Genomic DNA, 27575 nt, shown 5'->3' with positions numbered 1-27575 from the left:
GGCCGGAGTGACAGAGGCGGATTGGGAGTGGGCCAGAGTGACAGGGGCGGATTGGGAGTGGGCCGGAGTGACAGGGGCGGATTGAGAGTGGGCCGGAGTGACAGGGCCGGATTGGGAGTGGGCCGGAGTGGGCCGGAGTGACAGGGGCGGATTGGCAGTGGGCCCGAGTGACAGGGCCGGATTGGGAGTGGGCTGGAGTGGGCCAGAGTGACAGGGGCAGATTGGAAGTGGGCCGGAGTGACAGGGCTGGATTGGCAGCTGGCAGTAGCATGGTAAGGGTTGGAAAGCCTGGAGTCGGACTCTGGTGGAGGCATGGCAAGCAAATCTGGACTCTCTTAAGTTCATTTTTTGAAGAAAGGTCCCGACCCGAAACGTCACCATTCCTGCTCCTCTGATACTGCCTTTCCTGCTGTGTTCCTCCAGCTCCACACTGTGTTATCTCTGACTCCAGCATCTACAGTTCCTACTATCTCTCTTAAATTATCTTCCTTTTCCCTCATCTTATTGTAAGGCACACTCTTTTCACTGTATATTTACATTGAATACACGTGACAATAAATAATTCAATTCAATTGAATGTGGAAACAGACCATTACACCCATCAGGTGCACACTGACCCTCTGAAGAGCACCCAGATCCATGCCCCTACCCTATCCCTGTATTCCCACAGCTAATCCACCTAAGCCTGAACACTATGGGCAATGTAGCAAGGCCAATCCACCTAACCCGGACATCTTTGGACTGTGGGGGGAAACCAGAGCACCTGGAGGATTGGCGCACACGCGCACGCGCACACGCACACGCGCACCCCATACAGGATGCAATTGAACCCGGGTCCCCAGCGCTGTGAGGCAGCAGTGCTAACCACTGAGCCACAGTTCCACCCCTGTTCATGAAGACAGCCCACCGCCACCTCCTCGAATCAGTTAGTGTTGTAAAATCAGCGCTGGCTCAGCCAGCAATGTCCACATCCCATGAATGAACATTTAACAAATTCAAGTAGGGTCAAGCTATCCAACTCGTGTCAAAAAGATACATGAATTTGCAGTTAATAATGGGTCAAGACAGCAGCAATTTCACCGTCCGATAATTCTGGCAGTGGCATGTTTAATAAAAGCTGTCAGAGCATAATCTGCATTATTTAACACATTTACACCCAAGCATTAACACAATCAGCTCATAAATATGCATGCTGTAATTATGGAAAGTGCTGCTTGAATTTTTTAAAAGCTTGTTTCCCCTTTTACCTTTCCAGTGCGAAATTAGCCAATAAAAATCAGATTTGTTTGGTGAACAAATCCTGCTCAGTCACAAGTAGTGAATGTTGAAAGTTGTAGACACAGGGTAAATGCAGGAAGGATGTTCCCAGTGAGTGGCGAGTTCAGAACCAGTGGTCACAGACTAAGGGTATGGGGTAGGCCATTTAGGATTACTGGGAAGAAACCTGGAACACGGCACTGAAACAAAAACAGAAATTGCTGGAGAAACTCAGCAGGTCTGGCGGCATCTGGGGAGAGAGAAACAGAGTTAACATTTCGAGGCCAGGGACCCTTCTTCAGAACCCAGAACTTTAACTCTGTTTCTCTCTCCCCAGATGCCGCCAGACCTGCTGAGTTTCTCCAGCAATTTCTGCTTTTGTTTCAGATTTCCAAATTCTTTGTTTCATTATAACAGTTTACTGAATTGGATGATCAGCCGTGATCATATTGAAGGTGGAGCTGGCTGGAGGGGCCAACTGGCCAACTCCTGCTTCTACTTTCTATGTTTCTATGTTCGAAGGTGTCTTTATTGTAACTTGACAATTGATGGTGAGGTGCCCTGAACAAAGCAATAACGATAACAGGTAAAAAGCTACCAGTGCAACAACAACAATACTGTATTTATATAGAATCTCTAACATCATAAAATACCCCAAGGCACTTCACAGGAATGCAATCAAGCAAGAGAACATAAGAAATAGGAGCAGGAGTAGGCCATTTGGCCCATCGAGCCTGGTTCGTCATTCAATAAGATCATGGCTGATCTTCTCGTGGACCCAGCTCCAATTACCCGGCCACACACCATAACGCTTCATTCCTTTACTGTTCGAAAATCTATCTTTGCCTTAAGAAACATTCAACAAAGTATCCTCAGCTGCTTCACTGGGCAGGGAATTCCACTGATTCAGAATCGTTAAGATTACCAGCCGCACAAGAACCTGTCAAGGCAAATGATTAATAGCTCAGTCAAAGAACTACATTTTGAGGAGAAGGGTTTAGAGGGACAGAGAAGCTTTGGGTTGAGTTTCCAGTATCTCGGACCCAAACAGCTGAAGGCACAGCCACCAATGCTGAAGTGATTAAGGGCAAGGATGTGTCAGGGGCCAGAATTAAATGGTTGATTGATTCATTGATCTATTGTCGCGTGTACCGAGTATAGTGAAAAACTTTACTTACGAGCAGTACTGGCAAGATCACAGTAAGCAAGGATGTACAAATCAAAGGTTGTACGAACTTAGAGGCCTACAAGTTACATTGCACAGGGAGTGTGCTAGGTGACATCAATGTTAGCAAGATCAGCGTTATTTGAGACGAGAGTCCATTCAACAGTCTGATAACGGCCGGGAAGAAGCTGTTCCTGAACCTGCTGGTGCGTGTGCTCAGGCTTCTGTATCTCCTGCCTGACGGGAGAGGCTGTAGGAGAACATTACCGGGGTGCGATGGGCCTTTGATGATGTTGGCTGCCTTTCCCTGGCAGCAAGCCATGTAAATAGAAACCATGGATGGAAGGTTGGTTTCCGTGATGGTCTGGGCTGATCACACCACCTTCTGTAGTTTCTTACAGTTCTGGGCAGAGCAGTTGCCGTACCAGACCGTTATGCACACGGACAGTGTGCTTTCAATGGTGCATCGGTAGAAGTTGGTGAGGGACCTTATGGACATGACAAATTTCCTGACTGGCCTGAGGAAAAGCTCAGGAATTTCGGAGAATTAGAGGAGATGACAGAGAGAGAGAGCAGGTGAGGTCACAGATGATTTGAAAACAAGAATGAGATTTTCAAAACTGAGCAATAAGACCAGTGAGCATGGTATGATGGGTATATGGCATTTGATGCAGGTTAGGCTACAGGCTGCAGGATTTTAGAAGAATTTTTGGGGTATTTTTGGAAGAACTCAAATTAAAGGAGCTCTGAAGATGGAAAGCTGTTCAGGAGAGAGTTGGATTACTCAGGTGACAAAGGCACAGATTATCATTGGAGCAGTGATGAAGCTGAACAGAGGCTGACAGAGAGAGGTTCGATGCCTTAGAGATGGAGGAAGACTGCCTTGATAATGGAGAGCAAATGGATTGCTAAATAAAAAAAAGCTTGTCAAGTGAATGTTCCACCAGACAAAACTCTGTAAAAAGGTGTAGAGCTGGATGAACACAGCAGGCCAAGCAGCATCATAGGAGCAGGAAGGCTGACGTTTCGGGCCTAGACCCAACTCTGTAAAAGACTGTTCTACAAGCAGAATAGAAAACAGATCAGCAAGGTTTTGAACTCAATTATCTTTCATCAAAAGTGTTTACTGGCATTTCTAAAGGTGCCAAGCCTCTGGATACAAACACAGCTTTCTAAAGAATGTTCTTTGAAGTGTATTTCTTTTCCGTTCAAGCTCTCCAAATAAGCTGCAGATCAGATTGCTTTCAAAATCTTAGTTTCCTATTGATAAACGTCCTTCTATTTATTGAATCTGTTAGATTGGTCCAGCAGACCATGTTTATCTTCATAATCTCCAGAATCTCCTTCAAAACCCTGCCACTTGTATCTACACCTCCAGCCCTCATCCCTGTGGTTGTTGTACTGCTTTGAACTCAAAGAAGTAATAGTGAGATAGTCAGCCTCTTGAGCCTTCTCCATCACTACATATTCTGTAGGGTAACAGAACTAGCCATTTGGCCCAACAAGTCAGTGCGGTTGTTTATAATGGAATATTCCTAAATTAGGTCAAGGGTAGTGATCTCCGGATTACTCCCAGTGCCACGTGCCAGTGAGGATAGAAATAGAAAGAAAAGCCAGATGACTGCGTGGCTGAGGAGCTGGTGTAGGGGACAGAGTTTTCAGTTCTTGGATCATTGGGATCTCATCTGGGCTAGAGGTGACCTGTACAAGAGGGATGGGTTACACTCGAACCTGAGGGGGGCCAATATCATCGGGGGGAGATTTGCTACTGTTACCTGGGAGGGTTTAAACTAGTTTGGCAGAGGGGTGGGACTTTAAATAAGAGAGGGGCCATTGAGAAGTCAGGGGAAAATACATTAGCCACAGAGAGCAAGTTTACTATTCAGGATAGCCAGAGGCACAGTGAAGGGAGGGAAAAGACTTCTGGTTTAAAGTGCATTTATTTCAATGCCAGAGGCCTGACTGGTGAGGTAGATGAGCTCAGAGCATGGATTGCTCTGGGGACTGGGATATTATAGCCATAACAGAAACACAACTGAGAGAAGGGCAGGACTGGCCGCTCAGTGTTCCTGGATACAGAAGCTACAAGTGTGACAGAAATGCAAGTAAGCAAGATGGGGAGGTTGCCCTTTTGATAGGGGAGGACGTAACAACAGTGCTTAGAGAGGATATTCTTAAGGGGTCATCAAATGCAACCATATGATTAGAACTTAGAAACAAGAAGGGGATGGTCACACTATTGGGACTGTATTATAAACCTCCAAGTGGCCAGTGGGTACTAGAGGAGCACTTGCATAGAGAAATTGCAGATACCTATAGAAATAACAGAGTAGAACTGGCTGGAGATTTTAATTTCCCCTGTATTGACTGGGCCTACCAGAGTGTAAAAGGCCCAGACGGAGTGGAATTTCACACGTGTCCCAGACAGTTTCCTAAATCAATATGTAGAGGGCCCTACTCGAGAGGGTGCAACACTGGACTTCCTCTGAGGAAACGAGGCAAGTGACTGAATCAGAGAGCACTTTGGGTCCAGTGACCATAACTCTCTCAGTTTTAACAAAGTTATGGAAAAAGACAGAACGGGTCCACAGGTTAAGGTGCTAAACTGGAGCAGGGCCAATTTTGGGGCCATTAGGCAGAATCTAGCATTGGTCAATTGAGTGAGTCTGATTGAAGGAAAAGGAAGGACTAGCAAATGGGAGGGTTTGAAAAGTGTGATATCAAGAGTCCAGGGACAGTATGTGAAGGGAAAAGCTAGCAGGTTTAGGGATCCCTGGCTGACAAGGGATATTGAGGCTCTGGAGAGGAAAAAGAAGAAGACATACATTGGGTTTAAGCTACTGGACTCAAGTGATTGCCTAGATGACTATAAAAAGTGTAGGAGCACACTTAAGAGGGAAATCAGAAGAGCAAAACGTGGGTATGAGATGGATCTGGCAAATAAGGTTAAAGATAATCCCAAGAGGTTCTATAGCTATATTAAGAGTAAAACAGTGAGGTTGTAGACTTACTCACCGAGCCGGTGTGTTTGATTGCAGACATTTCGTTACCCTGCTAGGTAACATTGTCAGTGCGCCTCTGGTGAAGCGTTGGTGTTCTGTCCCGTTTGTTATTTATGTGCCTTGCTGGGGTGGTTGGCATTACTTCCAATTCTGTTTTTCAGTGGCTTGTATATCGGTCCAGTTCAATGTGTTTGTTGATGGAGTTCCGGTTGGAATCCCTCGACCTCCAGGAATTCCCTGGCATGTCTCTGTTTCACTTGTGCTATTATGGATGTGTTGTCCCAGTTGAATTCATGTCCTTCTTTGTCCGTGTGTAGTGAGACCAGTGAGAATTGGTCATGTTTCTTGGTGGTTAGTTGGTGTTTGTGTGTCTGTATTGTCAGTTTTCTCCTGGTTTGGCCTATGTAGTGTTTCTCACGGTCCTTGTATGGTATTTTGTATATTGCGTTAGTTTTATTGGTTGTGGGTATGGGATCCTTTACGTTCGTCAGTAGCTGTCGCAGGGTGGTTGTTGGTTTGTGGGCTACTCTGATACCTAGGGGTCTGAGTGGTCTTGTGGTCGTCTCTGATATGTCTCTGATATACGGTAGGGTGACTAGTGGGTCTGGCCATGTTGTGTCTTCTTGTTGTGGTCTGTCGTGGAGGTAACAGCAGATTGTGCTTTTTGGGTATCCATTCCTTTTAAAAACTCAGTATAAGTGCTCCTGTTCTGCTTTGCGCAATTCTGTGTGTTGCAGCCCGTTTAAATAATGTCCTGATGCAGCTCTGTTTATGGGTGTTGGGGTGCTTTTTGATGTAATTAAGTATCTGGTCCGCATGTGTGGTGTTTCTGTATTTGCCAGCCTCGGGCTCCCCGTTGTTCTTACGCCCCACCATCATGTCTGGGAAGGTTAGTTGGTTGTTGCCTCTTCTTCTTTTGTGAATTTTGTCCCGGTGAGGATGTTTTTTATGTGTCAGTGGGTTTCTTCCTGTCTTGTGCATTTGATAATCACAAAGGTGTCACTTACACATTGGACCCAAAGTGTTGGGTTGTATGGGGGGAGCGCTGTCCATTCTAACCTGTGCATTACCACTTCTGCAATCAGTCCTGATAATGGGGATCCCATTGGTGTTCCGTTGATTTGTTTGAAGTGGGTAGTGAGGCAGCAGTTTCAGGGTGCTGTCCTTGTTGATGCTGTTGGTGTCGTGGGGTATCTGCCTTCCTGATTTGTCCAGCAGTGTGGCAATTGTCCCTTTGGCTAGGTCGATGTTTATGGATGTGAATAGTGCTGTTACACTGAAGGAAACTATTATCTCGATCTCTTCTATCCTGGTGTCCTTGATGATGCTGAGGAATCCTTGGGATGAGTGGATGGAGTGGATAGTGTTGTCTACTAAGTATTTCGGTTTCCATTGTAGTTCTTCAGCTAGTCTATATGTTGGCGTGCCTGGTAGTGAGACAATAGGTCTGAGGGGGACCCCTTTACGAACATAAAGGATCCCATACCCATAACTAATAAAACTAATATAACGTACAGAATACCATGCAAGGACTGTGAGAAACATTACATAGACCAAACCGGAATAAAACCGACAATAAGGATACACAAACACCAACTCGCCACCAAGACACACGACCAATTCTCACTGGTCTCAATACACATGGACAAAGAAGGACGTCAATTTGACTGGGACAACACATCCATAATAGCACAAGCCAGAGACGTGCCAGGGAATTCCTGGAAGCCTGGTATTCCAACTGAAACTCCATCAGCAAACACGTTGAACTGGACCCAATATACAAATCACTGGAAAAGCAATGCCAACCACCCCAGCAAACCGAGGCTTATAAATAACAAGTGGGACAGAACACCAATGTTTCACCGGAGGTGCACTGATGACGTTTCCTAGCAGGGTGACGAAACGTTGCAACCAAACCCACTGGCTCACCAAGTATGTCTACAATGTCATCCACAACCCGAGCTACAAATCTTCTCAAAAACCTTGAGTAAGAGGGTAGCTAGGAAGAGAATAGGTCCTTGTAAAGATCAGCATGACCATCTATGTGTGGAGCCACATAAGACAGGGGAGATTTTTAATGAATGCTAAATAAATAAGGGAAATAAGTGGGGATGTTTTGGACCACAAACATATTACCAGAGAGGAGGTGTTTGGAGCCTTAAAGCGCATTAAGGTGGATAAATCCCCTGGGCCTGATCAAGTCCATCCTCAGAAATTGTGGGAGTCTAGGGAAGAAATTGCAGAGGCCCTTGCAGAGATTTTTGCTTCATCTTTAGCCACTGGTGAAGTTTTGGAAGATTGGAGGGTGGCTAATGTTGTTCCATTGTTTGAGAAAGGAAGCAAAGACAAGCCAGGGAACTACAGGCCTGACATCAGTGGTGGGCAAGTTATTGGAGAGGATACTAAGGGACAGGATCAACCAACATTTGGATAGTCAAGGTCTGATTAGGGATAGTCAGCATGGATTTGTGCACGGGAAGTCATGTCTGACAAATTTTTTAGAGTTTTTTGACGAGGTAACCAAGAGGATGGATGGGGATGGGACAGTGGATGTTGACTACATGGACTTTAGTAAGGCCCTTGATAAGGTCCCACATGGCAGTCATGAAAGTTAGACCCCGGATAGGATCCAGAGAGATCTAGCTAATTGGATTCAAAACTGGCTCGATGGTGGGAAGCAGAGGGTGATGGTTGAAGGTTGTTTCTCGGACTGGAGGCCTGTGCCTAGTGGTGTACCACAGGGGTCGGTGCTGGGACCTTTATTATTTGTTATTTACATTTTTGATCTGGATGTGAATGTACAAGGTATGATTAGTAAGTTTGAAGATGATAGAAAATTAGGAGGGATCGTTGATAGCAAGGAAGTTTATCAAAAATTACAGATCAGATTGGGAAGTTTCTGCTGAGGATTGGCAAATGTAGTTCAATACAGATAAGTGTGAGGTGTTGCACTTTGAAAAGTCGAACCAAGATGGGACTTATACAATAAATGGTAAAATCCTGTGGAGTGTTGTGGAACAGAGGGGCCTAGGAGTACAAGTACATAGTTTGTTAAAAGCAGCATCACAGGTAGACAGGGTGGTGAAGAAGGCATTTAGCATGCTGGCCTTCATCGGTCAAAGCATTGAGTATAGGAGTTGGGACGTTATGTTACAGTTGGGGAGGCAATGGCCTAGTGGTATTATCACTGGGCTATTAATCCAGAGACCCAGATAATGTTCTGGGGACCCGGCTTCGAATTCCACCAGGGCACATCCTTACCTGATCTGGCCTACATATAACTCCAGACCCACAGCAAAGTGGTTGACTCTTAATTGTCCTCTGGGCAATTAGGGATGGACAATAAATGTTCCCTGGCCAGTGACAACCTCATCCCGTGAATGAATTAAAAAAAGGTTATACAAGTTGTTGATAAGGCCGCACTTGGATTATTGTGTACAGTTTTGATCACCATTATTGGAAAGACATAGTTACACCGGAAAGTGTGCAAAAGAAGATTTATGAGGAGGTTGCTCGAACTCGTAGGCCTGAGTTATAGGGAGAGGTTGGTCAGGATAGGATTTTATTCCTTGGAATGTAGGAGAATGAGGGATGACCTTATTGAAGTGTATAAAATCATAGGATAAATGCATATAGCTTTTTTCCCAGGGATGGGAAATTGAAAACTAGAGGGCATAGGTTTAAGGGAGAGGGGGATCTTGCCACTTTCCTGGAGCAAAGATCACCGAGCAGTTATGACTCAATGGATAACACTCTTGTCTTTAAATCGCAAGACAGTAATTGCAAAGTCGCAAGTCACACCACTTCACAGAAACAATCTTCTGAGGCAGAGTAACATTGGACTCCAGCCTAACAAAGCCTTGCAAATTCAGACAATTGCCACTCAATGATGCCATACTTCCAACTGAAATCCAGGCAAATCAGAACAAACAGCTGAATGCAAAGGCTACAGGCCCTAACAACATTCCGGCAATAGCACTGAAGACTTGTGCTCCAGAAGTTGCTGCTCCCCTAGCCAAGCTGTTCCACTACAGTTACAACGCTGGTGTCTACCTGACAACGTGGAAAATTTCCCAGGTATGTCCTGTACATAAAAAGCAGGACAAATCCAATCCGTCCAATTACCGCCCCATCAGTCTCCTCTCGATCATCAGTAAAGTGATGGAAGGTGTCAGTAACAGCGCTATCAAGCAGCACCTGCTCAGCAATAACCTGCTCAGTGACGCCCAGTTTGGGTTCTGCCAGGGCCACTCAGCTCCTGACCTCATTACAGCCTTGGTTCAAACATGGACAAAAGAGCCGAATTCCAGAGGTGAGGTGAGAGTGACAGCCCTTGACATCAAGGCTGCATTTGACTGAGTGTGGCATCAAGGAGCCTGAGCAAAATTGGAATCAACGGGAAAGTCTGCATTGGTTGGTATTAATAAAATAATGGAAAGATTGTGGTTGCTGGAGGTCAGCCATCTCGGCTCCAGAGTAGCTCTGCTGGAGTTCCTCAGGGTGGTGTCTCTAGCCCATCTATAAGATGTGTCACAACAACACACCAATACTCCTTCAACTGCACACTTCAAACCTGTGACCACTTATATCTAGAAGGACAAGGGCAGCAGATACATGGGAACACCACCCCCTGCAAGTTCCCCTCCGAGCCACTCACCATCCTGACTTGGAAATATATCACTGTTCCATCACTGTCACTTTGTCACCACATGGGCTGCAGTGGTTCAAAAAGGCAGCTTCACCACCACCTTCAGCAGGGCAACTAGGGATGGGCAATAAATGCTGGCTAAGCTGACACCAACCTCCCATGAGTGAATTTAAAAAAAAGGCATTGTTCCATTCCATGCCAGCACTGGGTAATGCACTGGCAGAGCAAGCCAACACCTAAAAATATATTTACAAAAGAGTTATGAAGAAATGATAGTCAGGGACATTTCTATTACAAAGAACAGGGTAGGTCATTGAGGACAGAGATGAGGAGAAATGTCTTCACCCAGAGAGTGGTGAGCCTGTGGAATTCTTTGCCACAGAAAGTGGTTGAGGCCAAAACACAGAATGTTTTCAAGGAGGAGTCCAATACATGAGGAATCGGATACATGAGGAGTTGAATATATGAGGAGTCTGATGCATGAGGAGTCTGATACATGAGGAGTTGAATATATGAGGAGTCTGATACATGAGGAGTCTGATGCATGAGGAGTCTGATACATGAGGAGTTGAATACTTGGGGAGTCACAGCATCCCAACATGCTTCTCAGCAAATATCATCACTGAGGTAATGTAGAAAACACAGCAGCTAATTTGCACGCAGCAAGCTCCCAGGAGTTGTGCTAATAACTGGATAATATTCTCGTGATGATGGTGAAGGAGCTTGAACCAACGGCCTTGCGGTTTAAAGACAAAAGCGTCATCCGCTGAGTCATACTGCTTGGTGACCTTTGCTCCAGGAAAGTGGCAAGTTTCTGCTTTGTCATCAATGTCAACAATGTGTGATTCTCAGATTTGAAGGACCTTCAGGAGATATTACATTGAGGTGCAAGAATTAGAGAGTTGTTAGAATGGGAGACTTTTTTAATGTGAATATGGACTGGAACAGTAATAGGGTAAAGGACAGGTAGGCACAAGAGTTCTTACTGTGGTTTTGGATGAATTTCCAATCATAGTGTGAGCCCAGTCTGCTGGGCCTGTTTCATGGGTATGAGGTGGGCCAAGTAGATCAACTGTCAGTATAGAAACATTTCAGGGACAGTGATCATTGTATTGTAGGGTTCAGGTTGGCTATGGAAAAGACCAAAAATCAATCCAGCCAATGAGGGATGAACTGGGGGAAAGCCACCATCAATGGAGTTGGAGTGAAACTGACCCTGATACATTGGAAACAAAGTTATCAGGAAAAAAGAAGTGTAAACTGTACCTTTAAAGAAGGAACAGTTCAGGCACAGTCAGAATATATTAACTGCTTCATCGATGACCTTCCCTTCATCATTTAGTCAGAAGTGGGAATGTTCACTGATGACAGGAGACCAGGCAGTGATCATCTTCAACAAGATTGCATTTGGAGAAGGATAGACTTATTAGGGATAGTCATCATGGCTTTATGCAGGGGACATCTTGTCTCACAGACTTAATTGAAGTTTTTTGAGGAAATGACAAAGATGAGGGTAGGACAGTGGATGTTGCTGACATTTGACATGGTCCCTTATTGTAGGTTGATCCAGAAGATCAAATCTCATGGAATCCATGATGAGTTAGCAAGTTGGATACAAAATTGGCTTGGCCATAGAAGAACAGAAGGTAGTTGTGGAGGGGTGTTTCTCTGACTGGAGACCTGTGACCAGTGGTGTTCCACAAGGATCAGTGCTGGGACCTCTGTTGTCTGTAAAATATGCATAACTGGTTTGGATGAAAATGTCAGTGGTCTGATTAGTAAGTTTGCAGATGACATGAAAATTGGTGGAGTTGTGGATAGTGAAGAAGGTTGTCAAAGATCACAGCAAGATACAGATCAGCTGGAAGGTTGAGTGGAGAAATGTCAGATGGAGTTTAATCCGGACAAGTGTGAGGTGATGCATTTTGGGACGTCAAATGCAAAAGGAAAGTATACGGTAAATGGCAGGACCCTTAGCAGCGTTGATATACAGAGGGATCTTGTGGTGAAGTCCATAGCTGCCTGAAAGTGGCAGCACCAGTGGATAAGCTGACGAAGAAGGTGTATGGCGCGCTAGCCTTCATCAGTTGGAGCATTGAGTATAAATGTTGGTTAGGCATGTTGCAGCTGTATAAAACTTTAATGAGGCCTCATTTATTCTGTATTCTATAATCTATTCTGTACAATTCTGGTCACTGTTCTGTAGGAAGGATGTAGAGGCTTTGGAGAGGATGCTGAAGAGATTTACCTGCTCCTATGATGCTGCTTGGCCAAGCAGCATCAGAGGAGCAGGAAAGCTCACGTTTCGAGCCTAGACCCTTCTTCAGAAAATTTTCAGAAGAAGGGTCTCAACCCGAAATGTCAGCTTTCCTGCTTCTCTGATGCTGCTTGGCCTGCTGTGTTCATCCAGCTCTACACCTTGTTATCTCAGATTCTCCAGCATCTGCAGTTCCTACTATCTCTATTACCAGGATGCTGTCTGGATTTGAGTGTAATTGGCTATAAGGAGAGGTTGGACAAACTTGGATTGTTTTCACTAGAGGGTCAGAGACTGAGGAATGACCTGGTTAACCCCTTGAGCCTATCCTGCTCTACAACAAGATCATGGCTGCTCTGTCCCAGGCCTCAATTCCTCTTTCATGCCAGCTCATGATTTGGAGGAGAATGGAGGTGACCCGATTAGTACGTTTGCAGAAGGGGATCTGTGGATAGCGAGGAGGATTGCCAGAGGATACAGCAGGATATAGATAGGCTGGAGAGTTGGACAGAGAAATGGCAGATAGAATTTAATCCGAACAAATGCGAGATGATGTACTTTGGAAGATCTAACACAGGAAGGAGGTATACAGTAAATGGCAGAAACCTCAGTAGCATCAACATACAGAGGGATCTAGGCGTACAGGTCCACAGTTCCCTGAAAGTGGCAGCACAAGTGGATCGTTGGGTCAGATGGCCTACTCCTGCTCCTATTTCTTATGTTCTTATCCGAAGAATGAACGGGGTTATGGGCGAAGACAGAGGAGTGACCCTGGGTGAGGTGCTCCTTCAGACGGCCAGCATGCACACAGAGGGCCAAATGGGCTCTTTCTGACCATTCTGGAAACAATACCAATGTAGAAATTTAACTGAGAAAACACTCAAAGACTCCTTTCATTTTGTTTGATTTCAATTTACACTAGCAGGCATTCATGTCACAAACTTTGAAGATTAATTCTGAAGGATCTCATTCCTGCCAAATAGACACCATTGCCCTTACGGCAATACTGTAATTCCTCACATTCTGTTCTGGGGCTCTTCACGAGAATGCCAGTGGCTAGATTTTGTCTCAATAGCACATTCCATGCAGGGGGCCTGGGTTGATTAGAGCTCAGGGTACATTAGAGTGAAATTTGTACACCTATGGTCGTTGCTGATTGACAGGCTGGAGAGAGCAACACTATCACTAGATCAGGGAAGACTGACAATTGTTTCAGAGATAGTAGGAACTGCAGATGCTGGAGAATCTGAGATAACAAGGTGTAGAGCTGGATGAACACAGCAGGCCAAGCAGCATCAGAGGAGCAGGAAAGCTCATGTTTCGAGCCTAGACCCTTTTTCAGAAAATTTTCAGAAGAAGGGTCTCAACCCGAAATGTCAGCTATCCTGCTTCTCTGATACTGCTTGGCCTGCTGTGTTCATCCAGCTCTACACCTTGTTATCTCTCTCTCATCCCCGCCTCCTTGACCTGACACAACCTGTCCGTCTTCTCTCCCATCTATCCGCTCCTCCCACCTCACTGACCAATCCCCACAACTACCTACCTGCTATCACCATCCCACCTACCTTTCCCAGCCCAACCCCACCCCTCCCATTTATTTCAGAACGCCCTTCCCCTCCCCCATTTCTGAAGAAGGGTCTAGGCCCGAAACGTCAGCCTTCCTGCTCCTCTGATGCTGCTTGGCCTGCTGTGTTCATCCAGCTCTATACCTTGTTATCTAAGACTGACAGTTGGTTGCTTAATGCAGGAAAGGTGACTATGGGAGAGATGTGTGTCCCCAACCAAAGGAACATGTTAAATAGCAATGTAGAAGCCCTTTGGTGGTGGGCGGCAGGTTGTGAGCAAACAGATCATAGCGGGGTGAGGACATTTACTGAAGGAAACAACAGTGTTCCTCCTGACCCACAATCAGTGCTGGAAATATTCTGCTCCTTTCAGCTCTCCTGAGGCTTGGGGAATCCAAGCAACAGGTGTTAAAACTGACATGTGCTAAGAAAAAGTGCACCATCTCATTACAGTTGTTGACCCAGTTCCAAGAAGCTGTTTGATTGCCTGACTCTCATCCCACTTCAGCTAAAACTGAAAGCTAGCAAGGTCAGGGGAGCTGGCTTCCTGTTTATGATCTTGTGAATTTTAACCTCTGGACTGACCCCAACCCACTCATTTTGAGGAGTTAGCATTTTTCCCACAGTCTGATGAATGTGTACTGTGTTACCCATCACTGGGCTAGCATGTGGGAAATCAAGCCCCACTATTCCTGGAGTTGTGGCAAATGTCAAAGATTTTTAAAATGACGCATAATTCCCCAATTTACCTGACTCATGAGACACAGACCAGGTGTCTGTATTTAATAAGGATCACTAATAATTGCAAATAAATAGATTCTGACTACAGATGAACAGGTATGAACTGTAGACATATAAACTTATGAGTTAATACTCTAATCCCTTATAAACTCCCCCCTTCACACAAATACACATGGACATACACAGACACACGCGTTCATCCATGTACATATACACACACACAAACACAAATACACGCTCACACTCACAGACACTCACATATGCACACACATGTGCACACGTACATGCAAACACACACACACACACACATATGCACACATGTGTACATACACACACACTCATAGACACTCACATACGTACACATGTGTACACACACGCGCATTCACAGACAGGGCAAAAGCATGAGTATTATGGGTGGAGGGCGAAACTGGGAAGGCCAGTCACTGGCCCCTGCCCACAGGGTGTGTTGTGATGATAGTTTCTCTGATCAGACACTGCTTCCTGATCCTCCTTTTCCAGGTACTCATCTATAGGGGACAGAGTGACTGGTTCACACATATTGGCGTATCAATTAAAGTCACAGCTCTCTACAACTGGAAAGCAGAAATAATCTGGCTATCTTCAGGCTGGAAATGCTTTTTCCTACAGAGCAAAAATAGTTTTTTCTCCTCTGGAGAATCAATGGTTTCTGCCAAAACATTCACACCCCTAAAATGTTCAGCTAGCTAAGAGCTAATCCCATAGCAGTTGGCCTTTGTCATCAATAATTGGTCATTAGCCTACAGACCAATCAGCTACTTGTTGCTGGCCTAAACCACGTTCATAGCAACACTGGGATCCAGGTTGTCTGCAAACTAGTCTTTCCCCATAGGCTTTGAACAAGCAGCTGTGTAAACAGAACTTATTATGAGTATCAATAAGCTGCTTTGAAAAAGTGCAACAATTCTTCAATAATCCTTTACTTTTAAACTAGTCCTTTTCCCATTTCAATCCACAATCAAAAATAATAAGATATGGTCTTTACAACTGATTCAAGCAATAAAACTGAAATTTAAGTGGAGATTGTGATGAAGTGGTAATATTACTAGTGTGATAATTCAGACCCAGGCTAATACCCTGAGGACAAGGATGCAAATCCCAGCCTGGCAGCTGTGGAGGTTAAGTGCGATTAGTGAAATCCTGAACATACAGTTAGTCTCAGTGAAGAAAGCATCCAATTCACAAACGTCTCCCAGAGGAGGAACTCTGCCATCCTTACCCAGTATGGTCTACATGTGATTGCAAACCCACAGCAATGTAGTAACAAGGTGTTGAACTGGAGGAACACAGCAGGCCAGGCAGCATCAGAGGAGCAGGAAAGTGGAGGTTTAAGGTCAGGACCTTTCTAAAGAAGGGTCCAGACCCAAAACGTCAACTTTCCTGCTCCTCTGATGCTGCCTGGCCTGCTGTGTTCATCCAGCTCTACACCTTGTAATCTCAGACTCCAGCATTGGCAGTTCCTACTACCCCCATGGCAATGTGAGCTCCTCTTTACTTGCCCTCCAAAGTAGCCCTGACAAGCCACTCAATTAGGGATGGTCAATAAATCCCATCAGTTAAGTACACATACTTTGAAAGAAAAAATACAATCATCCTAACAATTAAAAACTGGTCCTTTCTCTGTGAAGTTTCTCCAGTTCTCAACAAAACATTTTGCTCAATAAAAAAAAAGATAAAACTGTTTTCAGCAGACTATGTTTTGCTTTCTGACCTGACCTGATCCTTAATGACTAACCTCAGATTGCAAAATGCTGGCAGGACAGATCTTGAGGGACCGAGTGGCTTGCTCCTATTCCTATTTTTTCCTGTCCATTGGAGAGTTTAGGGCTATGCTGAGAATAAAGAACAAAGAACACTGCAGCACACGAAGCCCACACACACAATACACCTTTCTAAACTAAAAAAGCAACTTCTGTTTTTACGCCATATGCTCTCTTGACCACCTTATCCCCTTGTGTTGCCACTTTCAGAGAACTGTGGATCCCTCTATATTTTGATGCTACTTGAGCGTTCTGCCTTTTATTGTGTACTTCCCTCCTGCATTAGATTTTCCAAAATATATCACCTCACATTTGTCCAGATTAAACTCCATCTGCCATTTCTCTGCCCAAGTCTCTAGCCTATCTATATCCTGCGGTATCCTCTGGCAAACCTCCTCATTATCCACAGCTCCCCCAGTCTTTGTGTCTTCTACAAAGTTACTAATCAGACCACCTACTCTCTGCTCCCAATCATGGGTTAGCAGGAAAGAGGGGTTGAGGCCTGGGAAGGAGCAGCCTTGATCTTATTGTACAACAGGGTAAACTTGATGGTTTGCATGGTTGATTACTCATATTTCTTGTATTCTTAAACCCCAGCTGCTAAGGTATTATTCACTACTTCAATAAGATTAACACACCAAATAAAAGTAAATACAAAATGTGAATTCCTAACTGCTAGAGAGATTGTCAATAAATTGACGTGATTATTAGGAACACATGCACACAGTAATGATTTTGTGCATCACAGGGTGTTATTGGTATTTTATTGAATGATGCACTTCAGACAGTTCAATTTGGCAATTGTTTGAAAGGAAACTGAAAGAGCTTTTGCATTTATCACTTTTCGCAGTCCCACAATATCCGAAGCTACTTTACAAGCAATGAAGTATTTTTGAAGTCCTAGAGTCATAGAGCTGTACAGCACGGAAACTCTTTGGTCCAACTTGTCCATGCCAACCGGATATTCTAAATTAATCTAGTCCAATTTGGCCCATACCCCTCTAAACTCTTCCTATTTATATACCCATCCAGATGCCTTTCAAATGTTGTAATTGTACCAGTCTCCACCACTTCCTCTGGCAGCTCATTCCATACATGCACCACCCTCCAGATGAAAAAGTGGCCCCTTAGGTCCCTTTTAAATCTTTCCCCTCTCACCTTAAAATTATATGCTGTAGTTTTGGACTCCACTACCCTGGGAAAAAGGCCTTGGCTATTCACTCTATCCCTGCTCCTCATGATTTTATAAACCTCTATAAGGTCACCCCTCAGTCTCTGACCTTCCAGGGAAAATAGCCCTAGCCTATTCAGCTTCTCCCCACAGTTCAAAGCCTCCAATCCTGGAACATCCTTGTAAATCTTTACTGAACCCTTTCAAGATTCAGAATACCTTTCCTAAGGCACGGAGACCAGAACTGAATGCAATATTCCAAAAGTGGCCTAACCAATGTTCTGTGCAGCCACAACATGTCCTCCCAACTCCTATACTCGATGCACCAACCAATAAAGGCAAGCATACCAAATGCCTTCTTCACTATCCTATCTATCTACAACTCCACTTTCAAGGAGCTATGAACCTGCACTCCAAGATCCCTTTGTTCAGCAACACTCCCCAGGACCTTACCATTAAGTCTGTAAGTCCTGCCCTGATTTGCCTTTCCAAAATGCAGCACCTCACATTATCTAGATTAAACTCCATCTGCCAATCCTCGGCCTATCGGCCCATTTGATCCAAGGTCCTGTTGTACTCTGAGGTAACCTTCTTTGCTGTCCACTACACCTCCAATTTTGTTGTATTCTAAAACTTACTAACCATTCCTCCTATGTTCACATCCAAATCATTTATAGAAATGACAAAAAAAAGTGAACACAGTACCAACCCTGTGGCACACTGCTGATCACAGGCCTGCAGTCTGAAAAGCGACCCTCCACCACCACCCTGTGGTCATTGGAGTAAGAGAAATGATAATCTATGTGCACACAGCAAGATTTCAAAGACAAGAGGGTGATAATGATTTCTGAAGAAGGGTCTAGACACGAAACATCAGCTTTCCTGCTCCTCTGATGCTGCTTGGCCTGCTGTGCTCATCCAGCTCTACACCTTGTTATATCGGTGATAATGATCAGCCTGTTGTTAATGATGGTGGTTGAGATGAGATTGACACCCTCAGTTCCAATTAGAAAGATTTGATGCTTTGTTGGAGGTGGTGTCTTTGAATGAGGCATTAACCCAATGTCCCCTCTGCCCTCTCAAGGTTACCTTTAAAATCCTATGTCGAAGAACAGGAGAAGTTTTCCATGCTACATTGACCAGTATTCATGCTTCAATCAGTGACCAAAAACAGACTGTCTGACAATATTGCTGTTAGTGGGAACTTCCAATGCACAAATTGGCAACTGCATTTCCTATGTTACAACAATAACCACATTCTGAAAAGTACTTCATTTGTTGCAATACACCATAAAGGGATGGCCCAAACCCACAAAAGGTTCTACTTAAATGTGAGTTATTTGGCTCTTTTCGTTCTGTCACTAGCAATTCACCAACACCAAGATTGTCAACATGATTATGAAGGGTTTGGATGGGAAGAATTCTTTCCCGGTGGCAGGAGGGTCAGTATACATTTAATTTCTCAGGAAGGGTTACTGGACCCAAAACATTAACTCTGATTTCTCTTCACAGATGCTGCCAGACCTGCTGAGTTTTTCCAGCAACTTCTGTTTTTGCTTCTGATTTACACTATTTGCAGTTCTTTCTGTTTTTATTTTGACACATTTAATTTAATTGGCTATTACTCCATGGGGATGTTGTGATTCTGAGCAGACCTTAAAGTAGGGTAGTGGAAACAAATTCCATAGTAACTTCCAAAAGGAAATTGGGAAATGCTGAAAGGGGAAAGAGGAAGGGAACGGGCAAATTAATTGCATAGTCCTTTCAAAGAATCACCAGGGATTTGATTTATGGTCAGATTGTTGCAGAGTCAGGGTGTTGAATGAACTGGATCAATGGTGGATATATAGAGTTTGGGTTACATGAACACAAGAACATAAGAAATAGGAGCAGGAGTAGACCTTCTGGCCCATCGAGTCTGCTCTGCTGCTCAATAAGAGCATGGCTGATCTTTTTGTGGACTCAGCTCCATTTACCTACCCGCTCAATGTAACCCTTAATTCCTTTACTGTTCAAAAATCTATCTTTGCCTCAAAAACAGTCAATGAGGTGGCCTCAACTACTTCAGTGGGCAAGGAATTCCAGATTCACAACCCTCTGGGCAAAGAGGTTCCTTCTCATCTCAGTCCTAGCACATGATCTAATAGAATGGCAGAACAAGGGGGCTGAATGGCCTCCTCCTGTTGTTACAGTGAGGTGTTACAGAAATGCAAGCCCTTTGTCTCTGATGTGGGTTGTGTTGATGGTTTTTGTTTTGTTGCAGTGCCACCCTGGGCGTTGATAGCGATCGCAATTGTTGCCGTTGTTCTGATTCTGACCTGCTGCTTCTGTGTCTGCAAGAAATGTCTGTTGAAGAAAAAGAACAAGAAGAAGGGGAAAGAAAAGGGAGGAAAGAACGCTATGAACATGAAAGATGTGAAGGAGCTTGGGAAGTCAGTGAAAGAACAGGTAACGTAGTACAGCAACCTGGTGAGGAGTGAGCCTGCAAGGAACCCTCTTCATCATTGATTTGTCATTGTCAATGACTGGTGTCCCTGCTTATTCAGAGACTTGTATGTAATAATCAATTCAATGTTTTGTTTTGTTTGATTAAAAAAAGTTAAAGATAGTATTTCAAAATTTAATACTTGACTGTAAAGAATCTTCTCAATTTGTAGTTCAAATATACTACTGTACTTTAATAGGCAGAACGATCATCCCCTGCCATCTTTGAATGGAAAAGTCCAATGAAGATGAATATTTCAAATATGCATTCACTGAATGTGTTGTCCATACTAACTCAGTCCATCCATTTAACTTTCCGTCAAGCTTGTAATTCAACAACAGAAGGGAGGTGATCAAGGCCATATTTGACCGAGTGTGGTATCAAGGAGGCTGAGCAAACTTGGAGTCAATGGGAATCAGGGGGAAAGCTCTCTGCTGGTTGGAGTCATACCTGGTGCGTAGGAAAATCGTTGTGGTTGTTGGAGGTCAGTCATCTCAGCCCCAGGACATCTCTGCAGGAGTTCCTGAGGGTAGTGTCCTAGGCCAAACCGTCTTCAGGTGTTTCATCAATGACCTTTGCTCCATCATAAGGTCAGAAGTGGGGATGTTTGCTGATGACCTTCTCAAGGGATAGGTAGGGATCGGCTATAAACACTCGCCCAGCCTGCAATGCCCACGCCCTGTAAAAAAGTGACGTAAAGAGTTGACTTCCCAAGTTCCCTTGTGTCTACTGGAGGCCATGAAGCCACATCAACATACCAATACAGAGAAAGAGCCTCATTGTTTGGTCCAACATTCAGGAAGTCTGGTCATCACTCACATTCACTTCCCATTTGCTGATATTTGAGATTATCACCTTCCTGTCTGCCTCCTCACAATTCCTGCATGTCATAAACCTTCAGAAAATGCTGATGGGTTCAGAAACATCTCACTAACTCACTAACTTCACTAACTCTCTGGAAAAACCTCTGCTACCCCAAGCTGGTTAGATCTCAACCCAAAATTGGTGCAATGGGAGAGCCCAGAAGCATGCACTTCAATGAATCTCTGAGGGACCACAGAATATTATAAAACCAAATTAAAAATTTATCCCACAAGGGATTCCATCACTTGTCCTTCTAGCCTCTGAATTCCCTGACAAGTTGCTCCAAATTATATGTCGGCTCATCTCTCAGTAGGTCAGTCTCTTATCCTGAGATGGCTACATTTGTGAGGTTGCACTCCAGTACGTAAATACCAGCAAAATTCCAACTCTTTAGCTGACAGCTTCATTGAGCTGGCATTGGCTCCATTTGCCCCAATGGCACCAAGCAAATACTGCTTGTGGGCTTCTTCGAGCCTCACTTGTCAGCTGCGATGAGCCATCAACGGTTTCCAAAGCTTCTCGGAACCCTAAACCTCAGCAACATGGAGCCAACAGTTTTCCACTGCCTTCTCAGTTTCTTTTGGCCCCCAGCAGCACCGAACTGTCCCACTTCTCACAGGGTTCCAATCAGCAGCCAGCTCCTCAGTGCTAACAGCACTTCAGTTACGTTGAGGAAGCTAACAGCAGTCCTTTAGTAACATAAGGTCTCTTCCCTTGGTCCTGGGTAACTCCTTGACAAATCTCTGTTCTCTGACCCTTGAACCGGTTTGAGTAACTGGCCTAAGACTCCCACAAAAAGCTCCATTTCTATTACAGTGATACAGTCGTAGAGCTCTACAGCATGGAAACAAACCCTTCGGTCCAAATCATCCATGCTGACCAGATATCCTAAATTAATCTAGCCCAATTGGCAGCATGCTGGCTTGGATAGCATGGTGGCTCAGTGGTTAGCACTGCTGCTTCACAGCGCCAGGGACCCGGGTTTGATTCCAGCCTCGGGCAACTGTCTGTATGGAGTTTGCACGTTCTCCCTGCGTCTGTGTAAGTTTCTGCCTAGTGCTCCGGTTTCCTCCCACAGTCCAAAGATCGGAAAATTTTGTGGATTGGCCATGGTAAATTGACCATAGTGTCCATGGATGTGCAGGTTAGGTAGATTAGCCATAGGAAATGCAGGGTTACAGGGATAGGGTAGGTGGGTGAGTCAGTTGAGACATGTTGGGCTGAAAGGCCTGTTCCAACTCTCTAGGGATTCTATGATTGGCCAGCATTTGACCTATATCCCTCTAAACTCTTCCTATTCATATACCCATCCAGATGCCTTTTAAATGTTGTAATTGTACCAGCCTCCACCACTTCCTCTAGCAGCTCATTCTTTACACACACCACACTCCGCATAAAAAGTTGACCCTTAGATCCCTTTTAAATCTTTCCCCTCTCACCTTAAACCTGTGCCCTCTAGTTTTGGACTCCCCTACCCTGGGGAAAACACCTTGACTATTTACCCTATTCATGCCCCTCATGATTTTGTAAACTTCTGTAAGGTCACCCCTCAGCCTCTGATGTTCCAGGGAAAATAGCTCCAACCTATTCAGCCTCTCCATATAGCTCAAACCCTGGCAATATTCTTGTAAATGTTTTCCGAACCCTTTCAAATTTCACAACAACTTTCCTGTAGCAGGGAGACCAGAACTGAATGTAGCATTCCAAAAGTGGCCTAACCAATGTCCATTACAACTGCAGCATGACCTCCTTTAAATGGAACATTGTGTACTTTGAATCATGCAACTTCCACGGGTGCAAGCTTACAGTATGTAGAGAACTAAAGAAAAAATGCTTTCATTACAGTATATTTTATCACTGCTGGTTGTTGAAGCTGTTGTCATTTGGAAGAATATCCACTACTTCGGGCTGTAAGGAGACTACACCTTCCTGTGAGTGACAAGGAAAATCAGGCTGATGCAAGGTTTGTCAGTCAAGTCCTGGTCCAGAGACATGAAAATCTCATCCACGTAGAAGCTCCCAGTGCTGATCTGAGGGAGTACTGCACTGCCTGAGGTGCTGATGTCAATCTGTCCGTGCTGATCGGTTCAAAATTAGTCGTTGGTTTTACTGGGAGAATGCGTCCCCAACACTCCCACCTCAATCAACAGCACATGAGAATACAGATTAATGGGCCATTTATCTGTGGGATCAATCTGTGGAAAAATTGGTTCTCATGTTCAAAAGTAATCCATTTGGATGCAAGGCACTTTGATATTGTGATAAGATGCTAAAGTTCCTTCTTGCATTGCACAGTTCTTATTTCACAAGGAAGGATTTGTGTTGGTTCTACAACCAGTGAAAGAGTTGGGTGGGGGTGAGAGGTAGCGGGGGGGGGCGCATTGTAAAGATTTTATTCCAACAGAGGGACTGCCAGCTTGAGCACTGGCAATGGCACTACATAAGATGCTGGGAAGATCTCTTTGGGACAGTTCTGCGATGGCTCTCCATGCATGTCTCACTGCTGGAGACCACAAATGAAGGCAGTTTTGAAAATCTCTTTCCAGAATGTTTCCACCTCCCTGTGCTCTTCTCCCTAACCCCACACCCTCCCTCTCTGCTGTCATGCATTGCTCTCCATTACTGATGTTTCTATCAGCCTCCAATCCATTCTACGGTCTGCGTGCTGCTAAAACGCCAGGAAACCTGTGCTTGAAGCATCCTGGTCAAGGCAGGTGCTGCTATTTCTGTGCATTGTCAGGCATCTCAGTTAATGGGGAACAGGAATAATCTCGAGTGGTTTTTAATGTGTGTACACATACAACACATGTTTATAATGTGTGTACACATGTCTGTCAATGAACATGTGTGTGCTGATGCATGTGCATTCTGTACCTGTAACTGCATAAATGTGTGTGTCTGCATGTCTGTGTGTAAGTGTGTATGTGCGTGTGCGCGTGTGTGTGTAAGTGTGCATGTGCGCATATGTGTGTAATTGTGCATGTGTGCATATGCGTGTGTATGTCTGTTTGTGTGAGTGTGTGTGAATGTACGTGTAAGGCAATATGGTGGCTCAGTGGTTAGCACTGCTGCCTCACAGCGCCAGGGACCCAGGTTCAATTCTATCCTCGGGCAACTGTCTGTGGAGTTTGCATATTCTCTCCGTGTCTGCGTGGGTTTCCTCCGGGTGCTCCAGTTTCCTCCCACAGTCCAATGATGTGTAGGTTAAGTGGATTGGCCATGCTAAATTGCCCATAGTGTCCAGGAATGTGCAGGCTAGGTGGGTTAGCCATGGGACATGGAAGGTTACAGGGATAGGTGGGTCTGGGTAGGATGCTCTTCGGAGGGTCACGTGGACTCAATGGGCCAAATGGCCTGCGTCCACACTATCTCCAGCATGGACCAGTTTGTGCTGAAGGGCCTATTTCTATGCTGTGTGTCTGTGCGTGTGCGTGTGTGCGTGTGTGCGTGTGCGCGTGTGCGTGTGCGCGTGTGCGTGTGCGCGTGTGTGTGTGTGTGTGTGTGTGTGTGTTTCTGCGTATGTGATCTACAAACACTTAGAGACACACACACCATATACGTACATATACACAAATGAATACACATACGTATGTATGCACACAAAAATGCAGTTACAGGTACACAATGTATATACATTACTCACACTTTCATCCATGTGTGCACTTGTGCGAGGACGTGATATTAGTACGTATGTTTGTGCCAGTGCAAGTCCACAAAGCATCTGCATCCTCTGCACACTGGGCACTAAGTACACACATGACCTTAGTTGCCCTTACTAAATGAATTCAGTAGGTCCATTTTCTCATAGTCTTCAGAACAATATTTCCAAATCTTTGATTTTTGACAATGTGTCTTCATTCATATCACTGAATGATCTAATACTGTGAATAGCCTCTGATATTTCTTTGGCTGCAAGCTATGAATCACTTTAATAAATATGTTCGAACTGAGCTCAGTATTTGATTGCTTGAGGTCTTCAGAAAGGATACGGCTTAATGGAGTTGAGTCCAGTGATGTCATCTTCTCCGCAACATCTCACAATGAGATACGATTCTATCAGCTAACCCTACAGTAACAGTATTAAACAGGAAAAATATTTCACAGGCAGGTCATACTACTATAACAGAGAGTTATAGAGTCATTGAGTATGGAAACAGACCCTTTGGTCCAACTCGTCCATGCCAACCAGATATCCCAATCTGACCATTTGCCAGTATGTGGCCCCTACCCCTCAAAACCCTTCCCAGTCACGTACCACCAGATGCCTTTTAAATGTTGTAATTCTACCAGCCTCCACTACTTCCTCTGGCAGCTCCTTCCATACAGACACCACCCTCTGCATGAAAACATTACCCCTCAACTCCCTTTTAAATCCTTCCCCTGTCACCTTAAACCTATGCCTGCTAGTTTTGGACTCCCATACCCTAGGGAAAAGATCTTGTCTATTCACCCTATCCATGCCCCTCATGAATTTATAAACCTCTATAATGTCACTCCTCAGCCTCCGATACTCCAGGGAAAATAGCTCCAGCCTATTTAGCCTCTCCCTAAAGCTCAAACCCTCCAACCCTGGCAACATCCTTGTAAATCTTTTCTGAATCCTCTCAAGTTTAACAGCATCCTTCCTATAGAATTTAGAACTTTAACTTTTTGATCAGTTCTATCCTTTTCTATAACTATTTTAAAAATGGGAGGGAGTGAGAATTATAATGCTCCCTGTTAATATGTTGGGCATGGCAAGATTGCTGAAATGTTATGCAATGGGTTCTATTTAACATGAACAAATAATTACTGATCCCTGCAGCCTTACAACCCTCTGAACTCTCTGTCAATTCTGGGTTCTTGTATTTCCTTAGTCTTAATACTTCCTCAGCTGCAGAAATCTCTCTCCATAAACCTTTCCATTTCTCGAATTCTCACTCCTCCTTCAGGACACCCTCTTAGTTTAACCCATTAACCAGGCTTTTTGGTGATCACCTGTCCTAGTGACTCCTCATCTGGGTTTGTTGGATGAGGTAATGTCCTGAATGTCACGTTATGATGATCTACCTATTCCCCTTATATCAACACAGTGATGGTGGATATGAGGAGTTCTCCTCTGTGTTTTGGAGAAAGCAGATGTATCTGTACCAGCTCCCTAAGGTGCTAGTCACTATACCTGGCCAACTATTGTTGTATTTATTGTATCATGCAATGAATCTTGTTCTCTAAGAACAGCCTCTTCTGTAGATACTCTACGCTGCTTTATCCCCAACCAATAATCTCTAGATAGGTGCAAGACAAGGCAAAGACAAAAGATTGGTGGCAGTGAACTACCTTGAGCAACCTTTACCCCGTACCACAGACTGGTAGAGGTGGCACTGCAACATGCCAGGAGTGGTCACCTGTTAAAATGCCACATTTTGGCAATACTCCTGTTGCGGCACTTTTGAAGGTTTTGTTACATAAGAGTCACTTTAGAAACAGAAGCTAATACTGATACAGGACATTCGTATTGTCTAGTTTTAGTAGAAGGATGATCTTATCGTTAAGAAACTGAAAGAACTGAGGATGCTGGAAATCTGAAACAGGAACAGAAATTGTTGGAAAATCTCAGCAGGTTTGGCAGCATCTGTAGAGAGAAATCAAAGTTAACATTTCGGGTCCAGTAACACTTCTTCAGAAATGAAATCGGATTTCTCTCCACAGGTGCTGCCAGACCTGCTGAGCTTTTCCAGCAATTTCTGTGATCTTATGTTGTCTGGCTACTGACACCACCCAAATCCAATCACTCCCTTTCCCTTCCAGCCACTGTAACTCCCGTGGCCCCTGTTTTCAAATAAATAATTTCTATCAGTGAAACTGAATTTCTCAAGATGCCTTTAAGAAGTCTTCGCATTTTTAAATGTCAGCAGATGTCACATTGCTGGTTGGAACTGTTGCCTGTTTGGATTGAAACTCTCAGGGAAAACTGGAATTAGACGCTGCACTTAATTTAATCATCTGAACATTTTCAGTCATGTCTCTTCAAGACCATGTGTCTGCTTGTGAAAATATTTGTTGTGGGAAGTGGATAAATATTTCCAATGCTTTTGTCTTCACTGATATGTGTGTTGGAGAGGGAGAACATATTTTCATGGTTATTTGATCACACAAACTGGATTGTTAAAGTCTTTCTGGAAAACACTAACGTACAGAAAATCCTCTAATGTCACTTCTTACTGAACTGTTGCTGTCGTTGGACCTGGAGAATTGATTTAATGATCTAACAATTGCCACCAGTGCATCAAAAACTATTCACATGATTACATTTCGATTCATTTCTAGTCAATTAAATTGTGCACAAAGAACTCACCTTTCTGACGAAGATCTCCAAAACAACCTAAAGTACTTGCGAAAGTTTGACGTTAAAGATTTGGCACACTGAGGTGAACCGTAATTGAGCTGGCTGTGCTGTTTTTAATGAGATCATTTCTCCATGTTTGCCCAGTTTTTCTTATTTACTGTTTGTGTGTGGGCTTTATAAATTGTATTTCTTCTTCTATGTCCCTCCTTATCTATGTTCTATCTCATGACTGTTCTGGATTGTCCATTGTGGTAGGTTATTTTTCAATGCTCAGATACTCATTGTTTTTAGATTTT

General features: G+C 44.3%; 1 protein-coding gene across 1 annotated transcript in view; it reads left to right on the top strand.

The window, feature by feature from the left end:
* Positions 1–27575, top strand: part of LOC109925475 (synaptotagmin-A) — a 55919-nt gene that overhangs the window by 334 nt on the left and 28010 nt on the right. Inside the window, exon 2 of the mRNA XM_048607472.1 lies at positions 19869–20053. Within this exon, the coding sequence (XP_048463429.1) occupies positions 19869–20053 (185 nt within the window). The remainder of the gene's footprint in view (positions 1–19868; positions 20054–27575) is intronic.

Source organism: Rhincodon typus, chromosome 18, assembly GCF_021869965.1.
Source record: "Rhincodon typus isolate 14 chromosome 18, sRhiTyp1.1, whole genome shotgun sequence".
Classification (NCBI taxonomy): Eukaryota; Metazoa; Chordata; class Chondrichthyes; order Orectolobiformes; family Rhincodontidae; genus Rhincodon; species Rhincodon typus.
Note: the sequence above shows the minus strand (reverse complement) of the source record. Positions and strands in the feature narration are given on the sequence as shown.